The following is a 24400-nucleotide window of genomic DNA, read 5'->3' as shown; positions in this document are numbered from 1 at the left end:
CAATGAGAGAATTGTAGAGTTATAAATCAAAGGAGATGAGAGGAGAACAAAAAGTGAAGAGTAGAGGAAATATATTTTGCTGAAGGAATAGGGATAATTACATTTTGTATATTAGAACTACACGACTGAGTGAGGAAAGATGTTCTTGTAGAAGCGATAGGGGGAAAAAAACATGGGGAAATCATCTCTGGGTGACCTAATGGCCATTCCTAGTGTAATGAATTGTGCAGAAGAAGGCTTTGCTGGGTAAATGGAACTTATTACTGTACATACCATGAGGTCGTAGATGCTGTGTATATGGTTATTGCCTGTATCGAGACCTGTTTTATGTTTCATACTATCTGTTCGTCTCTAATTGCCTTTTACAAAAAATAGTCCTTTGCTGCAGTTAGGAATGCGTGCAAGGTAGTTCATACATCATTAGGAATCCAAACCTGCATTTAGTCCTTCAGAAAATTCATTTTTATCATGGATTTGAAGAAGGATTAAAGGAATGTCAGGGAATGGAATTAACCCCTGTATGGAACTAATCGTTTGATATAGTCTATGCATTGGTGCATGAAGGCATTGCCTCTTTCAAAGCCGATGTCTATCTGCGCTTTACATAATATATGCGAACTCATTAATATAAGCATCCCTTGTGGCCCTTGGTCAAATGTCAAACATTATTTTCAGACTTGCATTTTTCCCAATACTGCTGCAATACATGTGCATAGAGAATCTGTGAGACAATGGTTTAAAATTGAAGATTTTTGTCGCATATACAGTCAGAGATTATAGTAAGTTGATCAGTAAAGTAAATGCCTATATCTGAATGCTGTTATTGACCAATCAGAATCGAGTTTACTAGACCGTTGTGTTAATTGTAATTAACATACTTGCTTTAGGATCCCACTCAAAAGAAAATTGTTATGTATATATGCTGATCCTCAAAGTGTTACCTTCGTCTTCTCTTCCTGTCTGTGCAGGTCAAAGGGATTGGCAGAAGAATGCTGGCGCCAGGTGCCCAGGGGCAGGATGGCGTTGTGTTGGCAGAGAGCTGCGGTTGTTAGATGGTTCCTCTTGATGCTCCTGTGGCACTGGGCACCTCTGGGCCCACTGAGCTGGTTTCTGGCTCTGGCTGAGCGTCTGGACCAGAAGACCTCACCGTTCTCTTCCATCTCCGGCCGGAGCAGCGGCCAGCTGGACTGGCTCCTGTCTGATAAAGGGCCCTTCCATCGCTGTCCAGAATACACTGAGTTCAAAGAACGCTTCCAACAAGGCTTCTCCACACGCTATAAAATCTACAGGTTTGTGCTGTGATGATTATATTATTAGTTAAAAATACTGCATATTCAAAATTTACTTGTGAGCAAAATCGGGTCCCATGACAGATTTAGAGAAACCTGCATGAAAATAAATATAAAATCAACTCAAATTTAATAAAAAAATTCCAAAAGCCATTTTTATCAGTTCCACTGAAATGTCTCTTATGCTGACCAAGGCTGCATTTATTTGATTAAAACATTTTTAATTTAAAATAGATTTCTATATTTTAATATATTTTGAAATGTGATGGTAACGTTGAATTCTTCAGTGTCACATGGTCCTTCAGAAATCATTCTGATATCCTGATTTGGTGCATAAAAACATTTATTATAATATTATTATTATTACTATCACAGATGAAAACCGTTGTGCTGCGTAATATTTTTGTGTAAACCGTGATACATCTTTTACAGGATTATTTGACAAATTTGATAAATATAAGTTCAAACATAACTTATTTGAAATAGAAATAATTTGTAACAATGTAAAAGTCTTTAATATCACTTATGAACAATTTAACCCACCCCTGCTTAATACAAGTGTTAATTTCTTTTTAAAAATCTTAACAACCCCAAACTTTTGAATGATAATGGTAATATTACCACATAAGTGGAAATCTGATCACTGGGAAATCTGGGATGTTTTGATGGCAAAAAAAAGCCACTTTATTTTGACAAGGAATAAGTTGCAGCAGAAAGTCTTTGTGTGTAAATTGCAGTGCATCAAATCATAAATTACATAAATTTGTCTAAATGAATGAATCAAACCTCCTGACAATCCTGACAATTTCTGACGCGGTTTTCTCTGCAAGTGGGGAGAGATTAGAAAAATAATGTATGATGGTGAAATCACTCATAGTAATGTTAACATAGAGAAACAGAAAAAGTAAAAAAAATCAAATCAAATAAAAAACGTTGAAGGTCCATTATGGTAAACCATGTTAAATGGAGTTGACTACACTAGGTAGGTGAAAACGTTATAAAACTACCTTCAGAAAATATATATATATATATATATACATTTATAAAGAAAACTTGTCAATGAATTCAATAGTGTGGGTTCAGTCACATTATAGAAAAGTTCATAGCGCATGTAGTGAAGACTTCATCTTCTCTGATGCTATCTGCAGTTACTCAAACCAACACAACTGAACGACATAATGTTTACACAGTGTCCATTTACATCTGCACTGACCCATAAACGATGATGCCCTAGTAAAAGACCCCCTTCCTAAAATATAAATGCAGCTATATATTTATTTACTTAAATTTATACTGTGAAAAATAAAGACTGTAACAAAGGCACACCATGTATTTGACATCAACTTCTAAGGGCTGTGATATTCTTGCAGAAGTTTGAATTGGTGCCTATAGGGACGTCCCGCGTGACGTCACGCTATTTGGAGCAGCCATCTTGACGGAATAGAAAATGCTAAACCGCCGGTGATACTACAGCTCGTCGCGAAATATTCCTATCATGCCCGAGCGATGCTGTGCAGTTGGATGCGATCAGATACTTGATCATACAAAAGGAATATCTTTATACCGTATCCCAAAAGAAATAAAACAGAGAAACAAGTGGTTGGTGGCAATAAACAGGTGATTTTGTTTTGTGTTTCCCCTGTAAACTCAGTTTAAAGATTATTACAGCTAACGTTACTATAATTTGGTGATAAAAATAAATTTACCAACTTTTGCGGTGATGATTGAAAAATCCTTCCCCGCTGGCGTCCAAATCAAAGAGTTGCTGACCCATCCGCACTCGTGATACCGATAGCCTGCTAACGTTAAGCTTTTGTATGCTTTTAATGAAGCTCCGGTGTAGCGTTAGCGTGATTGGAAGTGAATAAGGTAGCTGTAAATGTCACTGAACTCAATGTCAGGAAGTTTTTCTACACATTTAATGCCTGTAAAAAGAACTTGTGGTGCTTCATATGGATCTATGATTCCTAATTCCTTTATCTTCCTCTTGTATCTTTTTGTGATGCTAATAAGTGCGATGACATGATGTGAAGAGTTAGCTGATGGCCGCTGCGCTAATAATAGATAGTGGTGGGGAAAAAAATAGATTCTGTTCAATATCTAGATATTTTGCACACGCAATTATATCAATACTGTAGTGCAAAGTATTGCAATATTTAGGCTAATTATAAAATAATTATATTATTAGTATAATAATAATAATATACTAATAATATATATTACACACCCCTAATAATAGATCCATTGCCACTGAGTAGCTGACGGATGTATTCCGTCAAAATGGCTGACACGCGGCTAGGGGTCACGTGACTGGGAGATCCCTATTGTAGTAAACAAATGTGGATACTTATTCAAATAAGTCTCCCCTATTCAAATAGAAAATGGTTATTTCAATTCTAATAATATTGTACAATATTACTATTTTACTGTATTTTTAATCTAATAAATGCAGCGTAAGAGATTTCTTAAAAAAAAAAAAAAATTTACCCCAAACTGTTAAATTATGTTTGTCAATAAATGATTTGTCTTTATTAATACATTATTACACAATTTTTTTGTGGTTTGAAAACCCCTACACTACACCATCTACTGTGGGAAATGTTCTCTGGGAATGAAAGCTGTGACCTTGCCGACACCGTGGTGATTATTCAGCTCTTGACCAGTTTTAATTACATGCACACGGTATACCGCTAACATCATTCATTCAGTACAGTGTACTGTATATCGATCGCTACACATTCATTCCAGTCTATGTCAAAGACACATGCACAATGGGAAAGAAAGGTGTGTTTCGATGCTTTACTGTGACTGACCTCAGCTCCACCAGGGGAGTTTGGCCTTTTTGCCTGCTTTCTTTGCCCCCCGCCGGCACGTAGCCAACTCTGTCCAACTCTCTCCGCTCGCCGAATTCAGAACCCAGCATGCCTACAGCAGCTGGGCAGAGAAAGGCCCACGGAACTGTGATGGACTCAGTGAGGGGGAGACAAGCCTCTGCCAGCCCTGTTTGAAAGGCTGTCCTGCAAGCCAAAGAGTCTGTGTGGGTGTTTGGGTGTAGGCGAGTCTTCTGTAGTTCAGATGCATTGTGTAAACAGCATCACTGAACTCGCACTAAAAAGATGGGACTTCAGCTGGTCACTGCATTGGCCCTTTGATATGATAACAGATCAGGATTTCCAAGAAGAGTGTTGCACATCACAAGAGGAGAACACCAGCAGGCACTGTACCTTTTACTGCTTCCTTGGGCACAGCTCCCCTCTGGGGGTTAACAATGCTCCAAAGGATCCCCGGCAGAGTGAATTCTATGGTCTTTAGTCATACTGCCAGCTCCGATGGGGATTTTTTTTCTGTTGTGAATGGAAAGAGATGTGGGCTTGCAATAGTTTTCTTTGTTCCAAGGTTTTAGCAGTAGTTACATTCAGAAGTTATTGAATATGAAAACCTCTGTGAGCTCAATAAAAATAAATTCATAATACTGGTCTACAATTTTTAAAAGTCGTCTGCTTCAGAGATTAAAAGTGCTATTTATTATGTATTTTGATGTACTGAATCCAAATATGACAATTAAAGCAACCGATTGGCTACTTTTTCCAAGATATTTAAGTTTTTACATTTTATGTCTACTGTATGTATATTGTGTAGATAGTAGGCTATGTGTCACCTGTACTGTTTATGTAACACTTTAAAAATCTGCAAAAGGGGCATATAAATCAAATCGAAATGAAACAAAAGGCAAAAAACTATAATGCACATAGTTTAGTGTCTACTCATCACTTTTTTGCTCGTCTCTTGTATTCATTAAATGGAGCATCTCTTGTCACTGTCCAGCAGTCTGCAAGGATTGATGGGCTCAATTTGCTCCATTTGTAGTTACCCGTTGAAGCACTGTTCACACAAGTACGAGGCGTCTCTGCTCACTTTGGCCAAACAGAAATGTGTCCCTTTTAACACATTAAAAACAATTAAAAACTGACATAAGACAGCACAGCACTGTATGACCGGGTGTTCAAAACTCAGTTCCTGGAGGGCCACAACCCTGCAGAGTTAAACATGCCTGATCCAGCTCATCAAGTCTTTCAGGTTTATTTGAAAACTACAGGTATGTGTTGTAGCAGGGTTAGAACTGAACTCTGCAGCGCTGTGGCCCTTCAGGAATTGAGTTTTGCACCCCTGCTGTATGATTTCTAGAGATGATATTGGGCAATATGTTGTGATGTATGCTTTGTTGTGATTGCATCATCCATGACTTAGGAATAGCATGATGGCATATCATGTATGATGCAATACCAACTTCAGATGCATCATTGTTTTGGCTAAAAAGCAAGTACTGTCAATAGTCAGAGATTTATTCATAGATCCAGTGAAAAATTTATTTTTGTAATTTCTGGTTAAAATTGAGATCCCTTCCTTTTATTACTCATCTGCCAATCCCAAGTCAAGCTTTGTGTACTGACCCAATAGAATATTTTGAAAACTAGGGCCAATCAACAATTTTAAGAATTTTCTCAGTGACCCAGATTTAGTAAAGTTTGACTACATTTATTTCAGAAGTATTTTGGCTGTATACCAGTTTAATAAAAACAGAGATATCTGCTTTAAAAGATGTAACATGCATAACTTGCATTTGAATTAGCTTGATATCTCATCCCAAAAGATGGATTTCCAAAAAATAGATAGTGATATATTGTGTTATGCATCACAATAACAGATGAAAATATCAAATGGTGTTTGAAGTAATTGACTTCTTATGTTGCACTGGCTGACATGGTAGATGTTTTGAATTTACCACCACAGAAATTTAAAGGTTTTCAGTTACTGATGTCAAAATGCTTTACTACTCCTTTTCTATATACAAACGCTATTTTGTATAAATGAGTTGTATGAATTAACATGACTTGAGGTTATGGATATAATGACTGACTAATGAGCAATATTATTTTTATAAATTAACATTAATTCAGATTTATACATTTTCAAGTTCATCATACACAATACACTAACGAATGTTAACAAATTGAACGTTGTTTAATGTTAAATAATTAATTCCACAAGCAATTAGTTAAATTTTGATTTATATTTTTCATGTATTATTTATTCATACATTTTCAGCACTATTAATTTATGCGTAAAACTTGACTAATTCACCTTTAAAAGATTTGGACAAGGAATACAAGTACTACTACGAGTAACATTTATGATGATAGGACCATGACGCATTACCCTTCCCATGTGGAACCTTAGATGATGTATTAGCTCCCATTCGTGCTATTATCTGTAGACCATCACACCATTGTTGCTGCACAAGGTGACGGCAGTGACGATCAGCAGGGAGCTGCTCCATTGGGATTTAGTAACCTGGTAGCAGCTGGTTCCTAAAGGCAACGAGTATCTGCAAAAGAAATCAAAACAAAGTCATGTGTGAACCATAAGCAATTGAGATGAAATGTGATGTTTTCATAGAAAACACAAGAGCTGGATCATGTGGGTGACGCTGATCAACAAAGTAGAATTAATAAGCCAAATGGATGGCAATCTCGGAGATGCTTGCATGGAATTATAATGTGAAAAAGGCGATACAGGGGCTTGAAAAGAATTGCTTTTGTGTTCTGTTGACTTGATGCAATTTACCACTTCAATCACTCACCAAAGAATATTTCAGAAGCATTTGATAAACATTGTCTGAGCTTCCACAGATCGAGCCAAATTTCACTCTCTATATTGATGTTTGCCAGTGCAAAGTTTTTGCTGAGCAGTTTAATTTTGTTTTTGCATTGTGTAGTTCTGGATTTTGCTGAAAGCATGATTTTGTCATTTCTTATTTGCTTAACTTTGGCAACTAATCCTTCTTTAAAAATCTATAGTTAAAGCTGCTTTCACAATACAATACAGCCCCTGGTGGGAGGGGTTCCTAAGCTTATTTTCTAGATGATGCCCTTAAAAAAAGCAGCATGTGCCAATGTTTTAGTTCACTAAACAGAAGCCTTTGAAGTTTTGCATTAAACGAAGGGTTTAAAGAAAAATAAAAGGAGAGCAAAGACAGAATGGGACGTTTAGACAGATTGTGACATTTTAAGCTTTTGGCTGAATAGGTGAACAAACTGTTTAGAGTGATTCAATTGCCATCTGTTGAAAACGTGGCATCGTTTCATTTCAGGTTTTTCAAAACGCATATAGTTGGAACAAGCTTTGGACATACTTGTGTTACGTAAAGCCTGTTTCTGATTTGTTTTACTTCAGTGATTTACCACATTGGATCTAATGTGCTTTAACACTCTTCTAAAATAGACAGTATATTAGTTGCCACAACTCTATGATAATTATAATTATCTTCAAATTGGTTCCACATTCTACAGAACACTGAATAAGTGAAAACGTGCTGCTGTTAGCTTACGGACCTGAGTTAACCCTTAAAATAGTTTTCGCTTGTATAATATAGTGTATTATTAAATTAATATTTTAAAAATCAAACTGGAATAATTTAGATGTTATCACATGAATCATATGTTAGGTTACCGGACAAAACATTTTAACAGTGTATAGGGGGAAAAACAAACCAATTTTGGAGGGCATGCACAAGAGTGAAACATTGGACATTTTTTTAAAGGGTTCAGTAAATGCCTCAGTGTCTGCATGAGAGAAGGGAAGAAATATATCATACTTACAGTACTTTAGTTGACAAGAAATTCCTATTTTATTTTAGATGGACAAAAGTCCAAGATGCACTGGGAACAAATATTTCTCAGAAGCACTGAGAGCCTGATAGTCTGTCACTCCAGTCTAATTCATGTCAGTTCTGATCTGATTTCATACCGAGGGAAAGTGTGAAGGTCATTATAGAGGGAACATGATGTCCATGGAATGGAATGTCCAGCCACTGCAGATAAAGTAGTACACTCTTAAAGATTCGTGGAGGAACCCAACATGATTATTTTATGGCTTTGCTGCAAAAACAAAAACAAAAAAACTAGAAATAAAAAACCTAGATTTGCTCACCCATATTGTTTTAAGTAGTATGATTTTCATTTATGGAGGACAAAAGACTAATATTTAGGTGAATATCCTGCCAAATCTTTTCATGAAATGAAAATTAATGAGGAGGACTGAAATCTCCAATATTTCAAAGGCACAGTAAAATTCATCCACATGGCTCTATATTCCAAGTCGTATTCAGTCATTAGATTTGTGTAAGAAACAGACTGAAAGTTAAGTCATTATTCACTGAAAATCTTGACATTCACTCTTTCTCTCACTGTTCATAAGAAAAAGTCGAATTCATGAACGAATCGATTCTTTGAAATCTTCTTAATCAATTAATCTCATTTGAACATATTCTGTAAACTGCCATCATCACACAGCAATATGAATAACCTTTAATATGTCATCATGCTATTTGTAAGTATATTTAAATAAGGCCTTGCTCAGTATTTCCTCAGCTGGAGTTACAGGAATTTGTATTTTCTATTAAAATGTATTATTAGAGGACCTAAAGGCACCAAACTAGAAGAAAAACTAATTAGAGCATTTAGCACTGAGATTCCTGGTGAGTAATCAAGATTCAAGCTCATTTCAATGTAAAATCAGAGCCTCTGCTTCTTGACTTGGAAAAAACAAAACCTCAGTGCACAACACAATACTTTATCCCATTAACAGCATTGCTCAATTTACTACAAAAATATATTTTTTAAATGACTAAAACAGCACTGGCTACTTGACAAGTAATATATATTTGTCCTAGAAAATGGTTTTTAAGGTTCTCTTGGAGGAAATGTTTAACTGTCTCAAATTAGCAAAGAAGTGTTGTGAGGCAACTATTATTGTGCTGAGCACAAACACGGCTGCAAAATGCACCGCCAGCACGGGTTCACAGGGGAAATGAAAGAGACTCTAATTGCTATTCAGACTTCCCCTCCTTCATTCACCAAACTCTGCATAGCACTAACCACCATCTACGAGGAATTCTAAAGTAGTAACAATGACTTTGCTATTCAGTCGTTGAGCAGAGGACAGAGCATTCATTATATGCATCCGATAAAGGCGTGTGTCTGTTTTAATGAGTGAAAAGTTTGAGAGGTGAAGACCTATTTTCATAAAGCGCACCTGCCGTCCTCTGCTTGATTGGCAGGCTCATACAAATGGGCCAGAAGACCTAGTTTTAATCCACCAGAGCGAGGTGTTGCAGATCAGCAGCGCATTAAACAGAAATTGCCATAGTCTTTTCCTCCCTATTGTGACATATATCCGAGTGAATTGGCTTCTTGAAAAAACAAATGTATGGTGGGACTTTGTCCATTGGTTGGATCGTTGTGGTTTGCTATTGCTCTGATCTCATTAGTGACAGGTTGTCCCGCCCTCACGCCATTAAAACGTCAGAGAGGAGATGTCTTTTCAAGTGGGAGGGGAGGTTATCTTGATTAAAGATAATGAGGGCACATGAATGAAAAACAATGATGTGCATGGATAAATCATTATAATAAATTCTGCAATCTTCCATAAAAAATCTAAATTGTCCATTTTGATTTCATGGTGACTTTAAAGCTTAAGGCAGAAACCAGTCTGACAGATACAATAAAAAACAATGAATGCGAGGAGTTAAATTACAGCAAGCCCATGAAATGATACCCAGGTGCGGTGGCCCCCTAGTATGGGAGTATTAAAAAGCTGAGCATTTTGGGTTATAGTCTCCCACTCCCCAACAGAGTTCCAGGTGCTATCAGCTGGTGCTAAAGGCCTTTAATTAAGACCATCTATCATCATTAGCTAATGGTCGGACAGTCACTGCTTTCGTTAATTAACTCTTAGAGATTTTCACCAACCGTATTAAGCCCAAAAGACGATTCCTTTGGGTAGCATCTTCACGGAAGTGCAAGCTTTGTTCTGTGTACATAACTCTAGAAAAACAGTGACTGGGATTGTTATTGGTTTTATAAAATGCACATAGGGTAGATACAGAGAGTGTTTTTGAAAGATGTATGTGCTGGCATGATGCCAGAGTTACAAAGGCTGTCAGTTGGATCATGTAAGCTCTACTGTGTTTATGGGCCTGAATCATGTTTGTCCCGCATTAAGATGTGGTGCATCAATATTCAGCACCATGAAATATTTATGCATGCTTTATTTTCTGCTCATATCAGCATTTTCTCTTGCTCTCGCACCTTGTGCGCACACACAGACGTGCGGTTTCCTGTTTTACTAATGACCGGCGAAAAAAATTGGTTCCAAAATTCACTACATGCATTAAAGCACTTAACTTTGTTTGTTTTTTCTTGCAGGGAGTTTAGTCACTGGAAAGTCAACAGCTTGGTGACAGAGAAGAGAGACTTTTTCAAAGCCCCGCTGCCTTTGGCACCTGAGTTTTTACGCAACCTCAGGCTACTGGGGAGAAGGCCGAGCCTTCAGCAGATCCATGAAAATCTGATCAAGAAATATGGCACTCATTTCTTGGTATCAGCCACATTGGGAGGTAAGCCAATATTGTAGATGAGATATATGCAAAAAGTGAATTTTAAAAATTATTTTTAACTAGTTCAATGGTCAATGGTTGAAAATGGTCACGCGGTGTGACAAATACATTTTTATGCAATGGTAATTTAGTAGTACTGATTTTCTTAAAGTACAAATATTTAATGCAGTCTCTCAATTAATATGAGCAGTAAGGTATTACGCAGCAATTTACAAGGATATATTGAGGTGTTTTGAAAGTCATGATAGACTTTTTAGAATTCAGTGCGTTATAGGCTTTAGGGAAAGTTGCTGGCATTAATTTTTTTATCTATTATAAAATAAAAAATAAAGGCATATGTTTACTATTCATACAGATTCTGACATCCTTGGCATACGTTTCGCCATTATCAGACATTAATTTTCTCTTCTCCCTCTGGCACCCAAATAATAAGTAGGGCAGAATGTCCCAGTGGTGGGTTCAAACCTTTCAGTGTGTCTCTTGCAAAATGTTGCACGTTACTGACACTAATTATGATGTCACTTATTGGTGTATGAATGCAGTGAAGCTGCGGAACTTCAGCGACAGGGGAGACAAATGAAGTGGTAAAGCTAGAGTGAACGCTGGTAATTAACGACTCAAAGCAAAGGAAATGGGGGGACTGTGCTATTGCATGCATACTAATCAGAATGAAACTAATACCTAGACTCAAGCTAGGTACAGGAGATGCTCCTCAGCCCAAAAAAAATTATATTTATCGGAATTTCAGGCTGAGCCACAGATCAAAAATAGCATTTATATAAAAAAAAAATCTAAAATTGATCTTCAGAAGAAAATGTACGATTATAACAACCTTCCTTTGGGATAAAAACCCCTTTTGTGTGTTCCCTTTTCCTTCCTTCAAAATCGTTATTGCTTCTCTGCCTTAACTTCTGTGATTCATTTTTAACGAAGCCTTGAAAAACACATCCACAGTTCATGGTAAACGACTGTTCGAAAGACATATGATAGTACACTCTGGCATTCAGACTCAGTTGCTTTGCTGAACATTGTGTTTGGAAAGTGAAGACTTGATATATTTGGTCTCATGGTTTGGTTTTTGCATGCATCTTTCCTAAGGGGAGGAATCACTCACGATCTTCTTGGACAAACAGAAGCTGAGCAAAAAGTCAGAGGGCAACGGAAACAGCTCCGTGGTCTCCCTAGAAATCTTGCACCAGTTGGCGGCGTCATACTTCACAGACAGAGAGAGCACCCTACGAAGACTCCACCACCTGCAGATCGCTACATCTGCCATCAAGGTAACAGACGACTCAGCTTCTTTCTTCCTAATCCAAACCAGACTCATTGGAAAATTAGTCTGGTGCCGTGCCGGTGGCGACATTTCTGCTAAATTAGATTGTTGCTTCTTGACGAAACATCCAGTGGATGGCACTAAAAGCATGCACAATTTTCTCAGAAACTGATGAATGTGAATCTTGCAACATTTTATGTTGGCTGTTGTACGTTTCGTGACAGTTCAAAAAATTAAATGTCCAGTGAGTGGTGCTAAAAGGTTAATGCTGCAATGACATTAAACCCTGATCAAGTTTACTATGCCAAAAAAGCCATACATATAGACCTGTCAGGTTAGACCCCATATTGAATTTAACATGGATGAAAACATGTGTGGTGTGAAGGATAGACTTACAGTCATAGTTTTTTTTTTTCGGAAAGCTGTCAGCTGAACAATCAAAAAGTTGTTAACTTAGAATTAGACTTAGATTTGCCTGTGCTGTGACGCATTGGGCGCGAAGCAATTGCCAGCGGGCTCAATCGGTCTTAACCTTTTTGGTTCCATGATAGTTCCCATGATAGGTCGACTGTGCGTATGTCTTCGATGAATGTATGGTGCCATGTTTGTCTCTGGTGTCCTTGCTTCTGCTTCTCGTGGGATGGCGTCCATGACATGGCCATCTTTGTTCATCATTCTGAGAATAGGTGAAGATTGAAGAATATGCCCCGTAAAACGAAAACAACGCTCGGTGATGACATCGGCCAAAGAGCGGGTAACAGTTCTTCGGTAGATTTCCTCGTTGCTTACATGGTCGCGGTTTGAGATCCGGAGTTTTTGCCGAAGATATCTTTGGATGTTTAGGGATGCTTGCTGACGATTTCCAGGTCTGAATGACAATCGAATCTTTGTAGTCTATGGTGCTGAATATTTGCTGCAAATGTCAAGATGTATTAAAAATGTGTTGTGAGGTCATAACATAGTATTGTGCAAGGCAACACAAGAATATAAATCTTTATTCATTAATAATCTAATAATTAAAAATGTATAAACATTTTTTTACTGCCACTAGTGGTCATTTCAGCTGGAATCTGTAATGAATTGTATATACTGTATAGGTTAGTTTTTGGATGTCCAAAGGGCCATTTTTCAATGAGCCGATGTGGTTTGTTCTAGCTGACATTTCAGAGTGATAATCAACTTAATTGTACATTGATCTATAAATCTTTGAATGTAAAAGTTTTTCAGTTTTCTGTAAGTCCAAAGAGAAAGTCATTATCTTCCCACAGAGCCCTTGTTCCTGTTCCTATTTCATCTTGCTTCCATTTCACGCACTTTGTTTAGGCTTAAATGTTTCTTCACAGGATTGAATGCGCTGTGTTTTTCTATGCATGCTGATTATTGTTTATCAATGTCATATAGGCGTTTGAGATGTATGTTTGTTGCCTTGGTAACTCTTTAGCAATTAAGGTTCTTACATTTGCAGCAATGCCATTTCCATGATGTGTCAAGTGGCCCTTGGTCTTACTCGCAGCTGCTGAGTGGGTGTAGAAATGCTGGTGACTGTAACATCATGATTTCTTCAGAGGGAACTCTGCATGACATTATCCTGCTGAACTGAGACCAAAATCATTGACTTTCAATCAAGATATGCACCTGCTTGTATGTTATAGTTTTATATAAGAAATATATCTGTCGGTGTTGGAGATGCTTTCTCAAAGCATATTTCTCAGTTGCTAAAAGATCATAATACGTTTTTATTTATTTATATAGTGCCTTTTTTTAAAATACTCAAGACTGCTTTAGAGGGTAAGCAGGAAAAAATGATGACAAATGAGCTTTTGTTAATATGTTTATGAGCTTTTGCTTAGTATTCGATACTAATTACATAAACATATTTTCACCGCAATCGATCCAAAGCACACTCGCCAACGTCGCAAAAGCTGATCATGCAATATCCCTGATGCCGTGACCGTCTTTTGTTAGTCACACTAATGCTGGCTAGTCAAAATGAAGTATGCCATTTTCAAGCTCTGTCAAATACTGCCAAAGCCAAACTTTCTACACAGCGCATTCAATCCTGTGAAGAAAAGTTTTAGCCTAAAAAAAAAGTGTGTGAAATGGAAGCAAGATGAAATAGGAACAGGAACGATGGCTCTGTGGGAAGATAATGACTTTCTCTTTGGGCTTCGACGTGGTTTTCATTAGCCTGAGCTTTCCCTACACAACATCTGCGGAGAAGTTCAATTTAACACGTACGATTTCATTTCAATATGACCACGGACCTACACACTCATCTGCATGTATTTGCAGCAAATGTGCACTAGATGTGAAGCTCTATGGATCGGGATTGAAAAATACATCACGTTAATCAAATTAGCATCGATGTACCATTTTGTAAACATATAATAAAATATCCTGCTTGTGCTCGAGAAAAGTGTCCATGGCAACAGTAAATGGCACTTTGTGACAGACTGACCTCATCAAATCACACCGGTGAAATTGTTTTGGTGTACACCCCTGAAATGTTTTCGGAGAGCATTCTAGCATCGCTTTAGGGAGCAGTCTGTCCTGCCAGGTGTTTTTGTCAGGGGAGAGCTAATGAGACGTTACGGGGCTATAGGGCCCTCCTTTGACTGCTTTCTTCCTGCACCCTGTGTGCAAATCAGCCTGATGAATTGGGCACCACAGCAGAAGTGGGTTATCGCGAGCTCATCAATAATGCCATAAAGGATGATCAATTACACCCTCCGCTCACAAACGAAGTGCAAAAGCACACCAGGAAGCGGCTTCGGGGGGACATCATTTTGCCTTGGTGTAATCAGAGACCACTTAAGACCAAAAATAGCCTGAGATCCTAAGGCAGGTTTAGCGGTGATCAGATTTTGCAGGAACAAACAGTCCTGAGATTAGCTGGTCTTCACAGATCAACAAGATTCTGTTGGCTCAATGGTAAAATTTACACTGCTTTGGAGATTCAATATCAACGCATTTACATCTGATTTCATAAAGTTTTCCGTTCAGTCCAGATCTACAACTAGACACTCGCCCCTCTCTGTAATATAACCATTTGTCATAATGACATACTATTAACAGTCACCTCTGTGTAGGACACGGATCTCAGAGTTACCGCCAAAGCTATGGCCGAGTACATGAGAAGCATATAATTGTAAAGACCATGTAAAAAGACTAGGTACATGTCATTAAAGGTGACACTTCTTTAAACACGCAAGGACATCTCACTTGTCCAAAGGGTACTAAAGTGAAAATGAAAGGCACTACAGCATTGCACAGAATCAATGCAAAACGTACAATCACGCTTGGTTCTGTTAACCTTTCTCGCATGTTCTTTCCTCCCACCAATGTGGACTGAACACCATTCTAAAATTCTCTGACAGTGTTTCCTGCACTACTATTCAGCAATGCCACAACAGTAAACCCCAAATCTACAGCTCAAAACACACATCGAGACCGGTGTTATCCGAACAATAAAAAACAAATGACTATTGTGTGTCAGTAATTTTTAATGCGTCAAAAACACAGTGCAGCCAGTCTAATCCAATTCCAGAACAAATGACTCTTACGGTCCAATTCTTTTTAGTGAATCAAAAAGATACAACATGAGCAATGCTCAATGATTACCAAACAAATGATTCTTAGAAGCCAGTTCTTTTTAGTGACTCAAAAACATACAGCGTGACCAGTTACCAAACTATCAGGACGATTCTTATGAGCAGTTTCTTTGAAGTGAATAAAAAATATATATATTATGAGTACCATGCAAATGACTCTTTTGAGACAGTTCTTTTTAAATTAATGAATCAACAATGGTGCCACGGCAATTTACTATGGGTGATTACCTAAAAAGTAACTCTTGTGTGTCTGGTTTCACAGACAGGGCTTAGATTAAGCCAGGACTAGACCTTACTGTAGTTAAAATATGACATTTGAGTACAGCAGCTTTTATAAACGTGTGTGTATATATACTGGTGTGCACATTGAGATTTTAAGATATGTCAGGGCAAGTTGCTTTCAGTTAAGACCGCTCAAACATGCATTCTATTCTGGGACTAAGTTTAAGCCTTGTCTGTGAATCCAGACAATCATTATTTTTAGTTTATCAAAACGCACAGTATGAGCAGTTTACTGTGATCACCAAACATTTGACTTTTATGAGCCATTTCTTTGTGAATCCAAAACATAATATAAATATAGAAATTATTAGATTGCATATAATGGAACATAAATATGATGATCATTTGGTACAGTGGTATATGTAATGGTGACATTACTAACATGGCATTCACCAACGCAGTACTTTTTTTTTTTTTTTTGTCTGAGTGCAGAATGTAAATGAGCACCAGTATTTAAAGGAGGGAGCTCAGAACTCTGCACAATTTAAGTCAAGAGCCGCCTCTAGATAGTTGGCACTGGTCAAGCGACCTGACAGTGCCGTATAATCAAAATAAGCTGTCAAATTCAATGAAGCTCAGAATCTGCACTTAAAATCCTGTCACATGTCATGAACTCCTAAACTGCTTTCAGAGCGCATCTGCAGTCTTTAGCCAACTTTGCCTTCCACAGCGGAGGCAGAGGCATTTTTGACAAATGAGTCAACTTGATATGCATTCCTCCAGCATTTCAATTGACAAAGAATAGGCTGCACTCTGTGGTCTGTGGGAGTTTTCAGGGACTGTGGATGATATGAGATGTTAGAGAAATGGAGGGGAGAGTACTGTACCCCAGGTATTCATTTCCTTTGTTATGCCCTTAAGAAAAGCATGCAGAGGAAGCTGTGGAAAAACAGCTCCGGTAAATATAAGATCAACAACAAAACAAGACACTCTCTGAGGAGGCAGGGTGAAAAATGTGGGATTTCAGTGTTAGCCCGTTGTTTTGTCAGGTATGATATCATTCCTTAAATAGATGTCAATTTTAAGTGCTGCTGATAAAACTAATAGACATGTGTGGAGTAAAAACAGCAGGGTGACAAGTTATCTATAGAGATTGTGTTGGGCTTAGCATAGAATAGCTGACTGTATTTTTTTTTATTCATCCTCTTTGTTCATACACAATAGAGACCTACTTTATAGTGCGTATAATCTTTTAATTTAACTAATTAAAATGTAATCATTTACACAATATTGCTGTTTTTACTGTATTTGGGATTTGAATAAATGCAGCATTGGTGAGCATAAGAGACTTCCTTGGGATACATAAAAAAATTAGATATCAATTACGGCCCGTAATAGTTCTCTCTCTATGTACGTTATATATTATAAGACCTTGAGAAAAATAATGAAAAAAAGAAATGATTTGAATGATTTTCTCATGAAGAATGCAGGTTTTGTGAAGACAGTTACACGGATTAGTGTCTGGTTTTATGCGTGAGGTAAACAGCCTGGAGTCCTATTGGGATCAGAGCAATTGAGCTGCAGTAAGCAATCATAAATGACAAGTGATCTAATGAGATACTGCAGTGGGACGGTGTGCGGAGGAGGGCATGTGTACGACACTTCAGAAAAGAGACAGTATTTCATAAATGAATGATAAAGTGTGCATCTGTATGTGCACATACTGTATTATGATAAATGTTTATGCTTTCACACTAAAACTGTCAACATCATCATACAGACTTTACTTAATATCCATGGTTCTAGTGTTAGATTACAGTCTCTAAAGATTTTGTTAAAGATTAATGTGTTTAAATCCATGTGTTAATAAATAGTGACAATAAGAAGGAGAGTTAGGCTAATGTGAAAAAATGTGCCATCATTAATCAATGACAGTAACAGTGTAGGGTGTGTTACTTCAGAACCACGTCAGATCAGAAATAATTATTCATCATAACATCCTCTGAAGAAGAAGAATATATATATATATAATTGCACAACTGAAATATCCAAACTAATGATTTTGAGGACATGGTCCCAAATCCATAGCATTTTTCTGTTGGATTTGTGATGGATTAGCTACAGAATTTCATTTAGAGACAAAGACCTGACAATGATCCCCTAAAATCACAAATTTTGTGACAACTGCTATCAAAGCAGACGCGGCACCATGCTTCCAAAAGTGGTGGGGCGAAATCTAATAGAAGAAAGCTGTTTGTGATGGTGAAATATTTGCAAGATATTTCAGAGCATTTTGAAAGATTTTTCAGAGCAAAAATTTTGTGAATGCAGAAAAAAACATGATTTAATTTCCACAGCCTTTTAATATTAATTAGCTGTAAAGGACATCTTCAGACAACATAGTTATGGAATCCATAGCCAAATCATCTTGTGAAAATAATAAATTTTCTGCAGAATTAGAAAACTAGGCTACAAGATAAAAAATGTATGCACTGCATTTACCAAGTGAAGCTGACATATATTCTTGTTTCTTATTGACAAAAGACATCTAGTCATAGTCTATAGTCTCTGTAGTACACATAAAAAATGATAAAGATCACTTTCAGTATTAAATAGCTTAATGTAGGTTATGATATAATATCATGTCACACTTAAAAACATTTTCATGAGCGTCAATGTTTCACACTTCATTTTGGGAACAATTTAGTTAGCTTTGCTAAAAATTGTGAAGAGCAGCAAATTATAATTTAACAAGGTAACAGCAACCAGTTTTTAACATCGTTTTAAAAACCATAAATACGGTGTGACAATATTCAACATTTACTGTTTTTGTGAGCTGACTGATGTTAAATAGTCTCTTTTCAACTAATGGACTAAAACAAAAGCATTGTGGACATCGATGAAGTGATAATGGAGTTGAAATTACCCTAGTCAGACTCATTCACTAAATCAAAAACTATCACAGTCAGTCATGTGCCACCCGTGGAGAAAAACAAAACACATGTACACAAAAAAAAAACGTTGACTATACATATATGTATATATATATACACACATACACACTGAATGTTTTGATAGTCATTGATTTGTTAATTGTTGATGCCACCTAATGCTTATTTATACACCAATTTATAAGTGCTTTATCTCATTATAAATTGATTAACGAGAAGACACATTGAAGACACACTAATGGAAAGGATCCCCATTCGGGCCATGAATATTTAAAAAATAAAAAATACAGCCATTAAAAAATTAAAAATCTCGGAGCATTGCCACAGTATAAAAAGTCCCAGTTGAGATGGCAGGTCAGACACCTTATTTTAGAATCATAAAAGTCTCCTTATATTTAACACTAGGGTCCGTTAACAGAAATATGCCACTGCACATGACGATCTGCTCTCTAGAAATTGAAATTAATAATGCATTGGTACCTTACACTACAGTCAATTTGCTATATCTATGGCGCTCTGCAAAGTGAGCATTTTTTGGAGAGCGGTGACATGCTGAAATTGGCTTTGGTGACATTTAGATATTGACTCAGGCTTATTGCACAGGCGTGTTGGTTTGTTTTAGACAACTGCATATGCTCAGCACTCTACGGCTTCTGAAGAGGAACAAACAGGTGCATGATTTCAACGATAATAAGGCATTAAAATATCTCCTTGTTTCCTAGGTAACGGAGACCAGAACGGGGCCTCTTGGATGCAGCAACTACGACAGCCTGGATTCCGTCAGCTCTGTCTTAGTGCACAGCCCCGAAAATAAAATCCATCTAAAAGGTAAGACAGCTGTTGTGGGCAGATGTATTTGACTTCATCTAGACCACTAAATGTTCTTTAACTGCAGTGCAGTCAGGCAAATTACTGCAGACACATGCAGTATTAGTGAATGCATGATTAATGGTCTGGATCTTAAGAATATTCTGAATAAATAAAATAGTAGGTGGGCAAAAACATAAATAAACATACAAACAGCACTTTTGAGGTAGATCTGATTACTGGAAAATGACATATCCACCAAAAGAAGAAATTCAATTTTGCTTTGTTTTCTGAGCTATTTTAGTGAAATAATCGATACTGATTCACTTTTTACAGAAACAACCACTGTGTCCCATTTTGAATTCACACTAGTCCATTCTTTTTGCACAATCTGTTTCATAACCCTGCCCCTAAACGATACGCAAAAATAAAGCAAACTCTAATTGGTGCATTTACACACCAGTCAAACTTTCTGTGGGCAGTTCTTGGTCCGAATAAGTTGTAATGAGGACCAAGTCAAAAGTCTGGCAAGGGTGGACCCCCATTAGAGGAACACATGACTTTAATACTCATATAGTCTCCATGCTTTCTAAAAGCAAGTAAAGGGTTATCAGAAGACAGGCATTTAGAATTGTATTAATTCAACTCACACTCTCGTGACAGCAGTGTCACCACAAGTCAGAGGTGGTCTGAGGAGCAGAAAAAGAGAAAAGTAACAGGATGGAAAAGAGCAAAAAGGAAGGTTTTAAGCCTCTAGCCGTTGCTAATTATACACGTGGCCTGTGTCAATTTTCACTGCCTTCTTGACATTGACATTTAAATTGTCAACCTACTTAATACTGCCATCTCCTGAAGCAAGTTCCCTGCTGCCCAGATTCGTGTAACTACTTTAATGAGCTAGCCATAGGGTTCGGCACCAAAGCTTATCTTTTGCTGAGTAAAGACTTGGGAAAGAAAATGTAGGGTGCGGGGTGCAGTTTTAGCTAGAAGAGTTTGAAATATATTTGAGCATGTCACTTTCTGCATTCTTTCATTCACATTTTTGGGGGCTTCCCAGGATATTTTCAATCAAAGCGCTGTGTCCTTTCAGAGAGAAGAATTTAGACCCCTTCAAATTAGAACATCAATCCGTCAATTCCATAGAGGACTGAAATAATCCACAGGAAAAATTCACGTTCCTCTCGTTCTCTTTAAAAAGGCTGAGACTCTGGAGGAGGGGGCACAAGAGCAGCTATTTAGCTGTCTCCGGTATGAAAGCCATCCAAGTCAGTCTCTTTTGTGAGGCTCCCCACACTGTTGGCTCTCTACCCAGCAGAAGCCAAAGCTTAAGACGAAGACTGCATCTAATTATGTCTCTTGTTTTTCCACAATCCGACGGATAAATACTGAGGAACACATCATAAATATTCACACTGGGAAGGGAATTTAAAAAGGCTGAATATGAAGGCAAAATGCATTGATTCTTTCTTTAAGGATGTCAGACCTGGTAAAGCTGTGAAGAGCATTTTCTCACATAATATAATTAGCAGGTGTTCAGCACCCACAGCTGGGCTGTGAAATCTGAATCTTTCACTTACGTGGTGGAAGAGCTGGTGGATTAATGTATTCAGCACTGAATGCTTTCATAAGTAATTCATAGGTGAGTATTGATGAGAAGGCCTTTGGAGATCAAATCTATCAAAATGAACAGAGGGGTTCTCCTCTCCAAAATGTCTGCATAGATTTCTCTACATGTTATTAACAATAAAAAATTAACTAACTGGGCTCTTTTTCCCCCTTTTTTTGAAAGAAATTAATACCTTTATTCAGCAAAGATGAATTAAATTGTTTGAAAGGGACAGTAAAGACTTTTAAATTGTAAAATACATATTTGTATACATATATATATATATATATATATATATACAGCTCTGGATAAAATTAAGAGACCACTGCAAAATTATCAGTTTTACTATTTATAGATATGTGTTTGGGTAAAATGAAAATTTTTGTTTTATTCTATAAACTACTGACAACATTTCTTCCAAATTCTAAATAAAATCATTGTTGTTTAGAGCATTTATTTGCAGAAAACAACAAACTGGTCAAAAAAATATACAGTGTTGTCAGACCTTGAATAATGGAAAGAAAATTACCGTATAGTTCATATTCATTTTTAAACAACACAACACTACTGTTTTAACTTTGGAAGATGTTCCCTCAGATCATCAGTTTTCAGCTTTGTCCAACACCTGGTCATCTAATGGTTGGACGGAGACTGGGAGAGGCCTACAAGCCACAGTGTCTCGCACCCACTGTGAAATTTGGTGGAGGATCGTGATGATCTGGGAGTGCTTCAGCAAGGCTGGAATCGGGCAGACTTGTCTTTGTGAAGGACGCATGAATCAAGCCACGTACAAGATTGTCCTGGCAGAAAACTTGCTTCCTTCTGCTCTGACAATGTTCCCCAACTCTGAGGATTGCAGCCAGGTCACACAGCCAGGTCGATCAAGGTGTGGACGGAGGACCACCAGATCAAGACCCTGTCATGGCCAGACCAATATCCAGACCTGAACCCCATTGAAAACCTCTGGAATGTGATCAAGAGGAAGATGGATGGTCACAAGCCATCAAACAAAGCCGAGCTGCTTGAATATTTGCACCAGGAGTGGCGTAAAGTCACCCAACATCAATGTGAAAGACCGGTGGAGAGCATGCCAAGACGCATGAAAGCTGTGATTGAAAATCAGGGTTATTCCACCAAATATTGATTTAACTCCTAAGTTAAAACATTCGTATTGTGTTGTTTAAAAATGAATATGAACTTCTGACAACACTGCTTTCTTGTATTAACAGTATTAATCTTTTTTTTTTTTTTTTTTTTTTAATAAATGCTGTTGTTTTTAACTTTCTATTCATAAAAAGAATCCTGAAGAAATGTATCATGGTTTCCACAAAAATATTAAGTGGCACAACTGGTTTCATCATTAATGATAATAAGATATCTTATTTTTATAGCACTAAATCAGCATATTAGAATGATTTCTAAATGATCATGTGAAACTGAAGACTGGAGTAATGGCTGCTGAAAATTCTGCTTTACCATCACAGGTAAAAATTACATTTAAAAATTAGGGCTGTCAAAAGATTAATCACGATTAATCGCATCCAAAATAAAAGTTTGTGTTTGCATAATATATGTGTGTGTACTGTGCATAATTATTTATATATATAAAAACACACACAATCATGTATATATTTAAGAAAAATTGGTTATATTTATATATAACATATTTATATAAAATATAAATTATATAAATTTATATACAGTATATAAATGCAAATATTTCTTAAACATATACATGAATGTGTGTGTATTTATACATAATAATTATACACAGTACACACACATATATTATGCAAACACAAACTTTTATTTTGGATGCGATTAATCGCGATTAATCTTTTGACAGCCCTATTCAAAGTATATTCAACTGGAAATTTGTAATAATATTTCACAATATTACTGATTTTTAGAGACTCCTTTCAAAAGCACTGAAAAATTTTAACGCACCCATACTTTTGAACGGTAGTGTACATATTACATTATAAAAGATCAATTTATAATTATTTTAAAAAGAAGGGGGGAAAAAAGCAGAATGCAAAATACAGATTCATGAAAAAAAAGCTTTATTTCCTCAATTCACCTGCTATTGGCAAGTGTGGAAAACAATTAATTTTGGACCCTGTTTACAATTGTACCATCTTGTTACCGCTTGTCCCAAATCGCTCAAGAAAATCAATAATTAGTTTCCCGGGCAAATGTCAATTCTTCCATTGCCTACTATCAAAATATCTAATCGGGCAAGAGAATTCTGCAATAGCCGCATTGATTCCCTGTCTGCAGCGTGCCTGCAGTTCATGACAGAGGTTTACGGCCGAATGACCTTGCCACAGAGATTGTTGGTCTTTATTCATCCCATTACCCCATTACTGCGCTGACATAGCAGACCTCTCCGTCCCAAATAGGACTCCCATCATTGATGCTGTTAGAGCAGTCAGGCTGCCAGTCTCTCTGACCCACTTTACATGCTCTCTGTTTCCCAACTCAGCCTTCACTGTACTGCTGAGCAAAATCAGGGCAATAGTAACATGTCTACATTGCAGTGGTATTTTGAGTTTTGAAAATATTATTTAAAATAATAGACAGAAGAAAAAGACCCAGTGAAAGTAATAATGCCCACCTATCATGTTCACAACCAGTCTAGACATCTGGTTTACCACTTCAAGTCAGGTTTTAATTACAAATCCACTTGAAATTACACTGCAACTTGAACTTTGAAATGATGATCTGTGAGTGAGTCTGATATTAGCGAACACTCAGATCGCTTAGATTAAAGATGCACCTCCGTGGACCTGTGATTGTTGACTAATGGTCCAAAAATGAGACTATTAATAATAGACAAATAACAGATTATCATACATATATATATATATATATATATATATATATATATATATATATATATATATATATATAATAGTTGCTTGCTGTTGATGTAAGGTCAAGTGAAAAATATCAACTGGTCTGGATCTGGAAAATTTCCCATGCAAGAAGGGCACTTTTCCTCATAATTTCAGCTGTCCTCTTGATGCCTCTGCGTTAATGTATTGTTCTAAATATAAAAAAGGAAACATATTACTTAGAGAGTAAAGGAAGTTGAGAGAGAGATGGGGTGAGGAGAGGAGAGGATAGCCAGAGGACAGATGATGGGTGGGTTCATAGTGGTGTCATATGACTCAGGGATTGA

General features: G+C 37.0%; 1 protein-coding gene across 3 annotated transcripts in view; it reads left to right on the top strand.

Moving 5' to 3' along the window:
- Nucleotides 1-24400, top strand: part of brinp2 (bone morphogenetic protein/retinoic acid inducible neural-specific 2) — an 87864-nt gene that overhangs the window by 35134 nt on the left and 28330 nt on the right. For all 3 annotated transcript variants that reach the window (XM_079612603.1, XM_079612602.1, XM_079612601.1), the window contains 4 exons: nucleotides 969-1289; nucleotides 10556-10746; nucleotides 11845-12026; nucleotides 19526-19631. In XM_079612603.1, the coding sequence (XP_079468729.1) occupies nucleotides 1018-1289; nucleotides 10556-10746; nucleotides 11845-12026; nucleotides 19526-19631 (751 nt within the window). In that variant the 5' untranslated portion in view covers nucleotides 969-1017. The remainder of the gene's footprint in view (nucleotides 1-968; nucleotides 1290-10555; nucleotides 10747-11844; nucleotides 12027-19525; nucleotides 19632-24400) is intronic.

Source organism: Phoxinus phoxinus, assembly GCF_949152265.1.
Source record: "Phoxinus phoxinus genome assembly, chromosome: 5".
Taxonomy (NCBI): domain Eukaryota; kingdom Metazoa; phylum Chordata; class Actinopteri; order Cypriniformes; family Leuciscidae; genus Phoxinus; species Phoxinus phoxinus.
The sequence above is the reverse complement of the archived record's forward strand: the minus strand, read 5'-3'. Positions and strand labels throughout refer to the sequence as shown.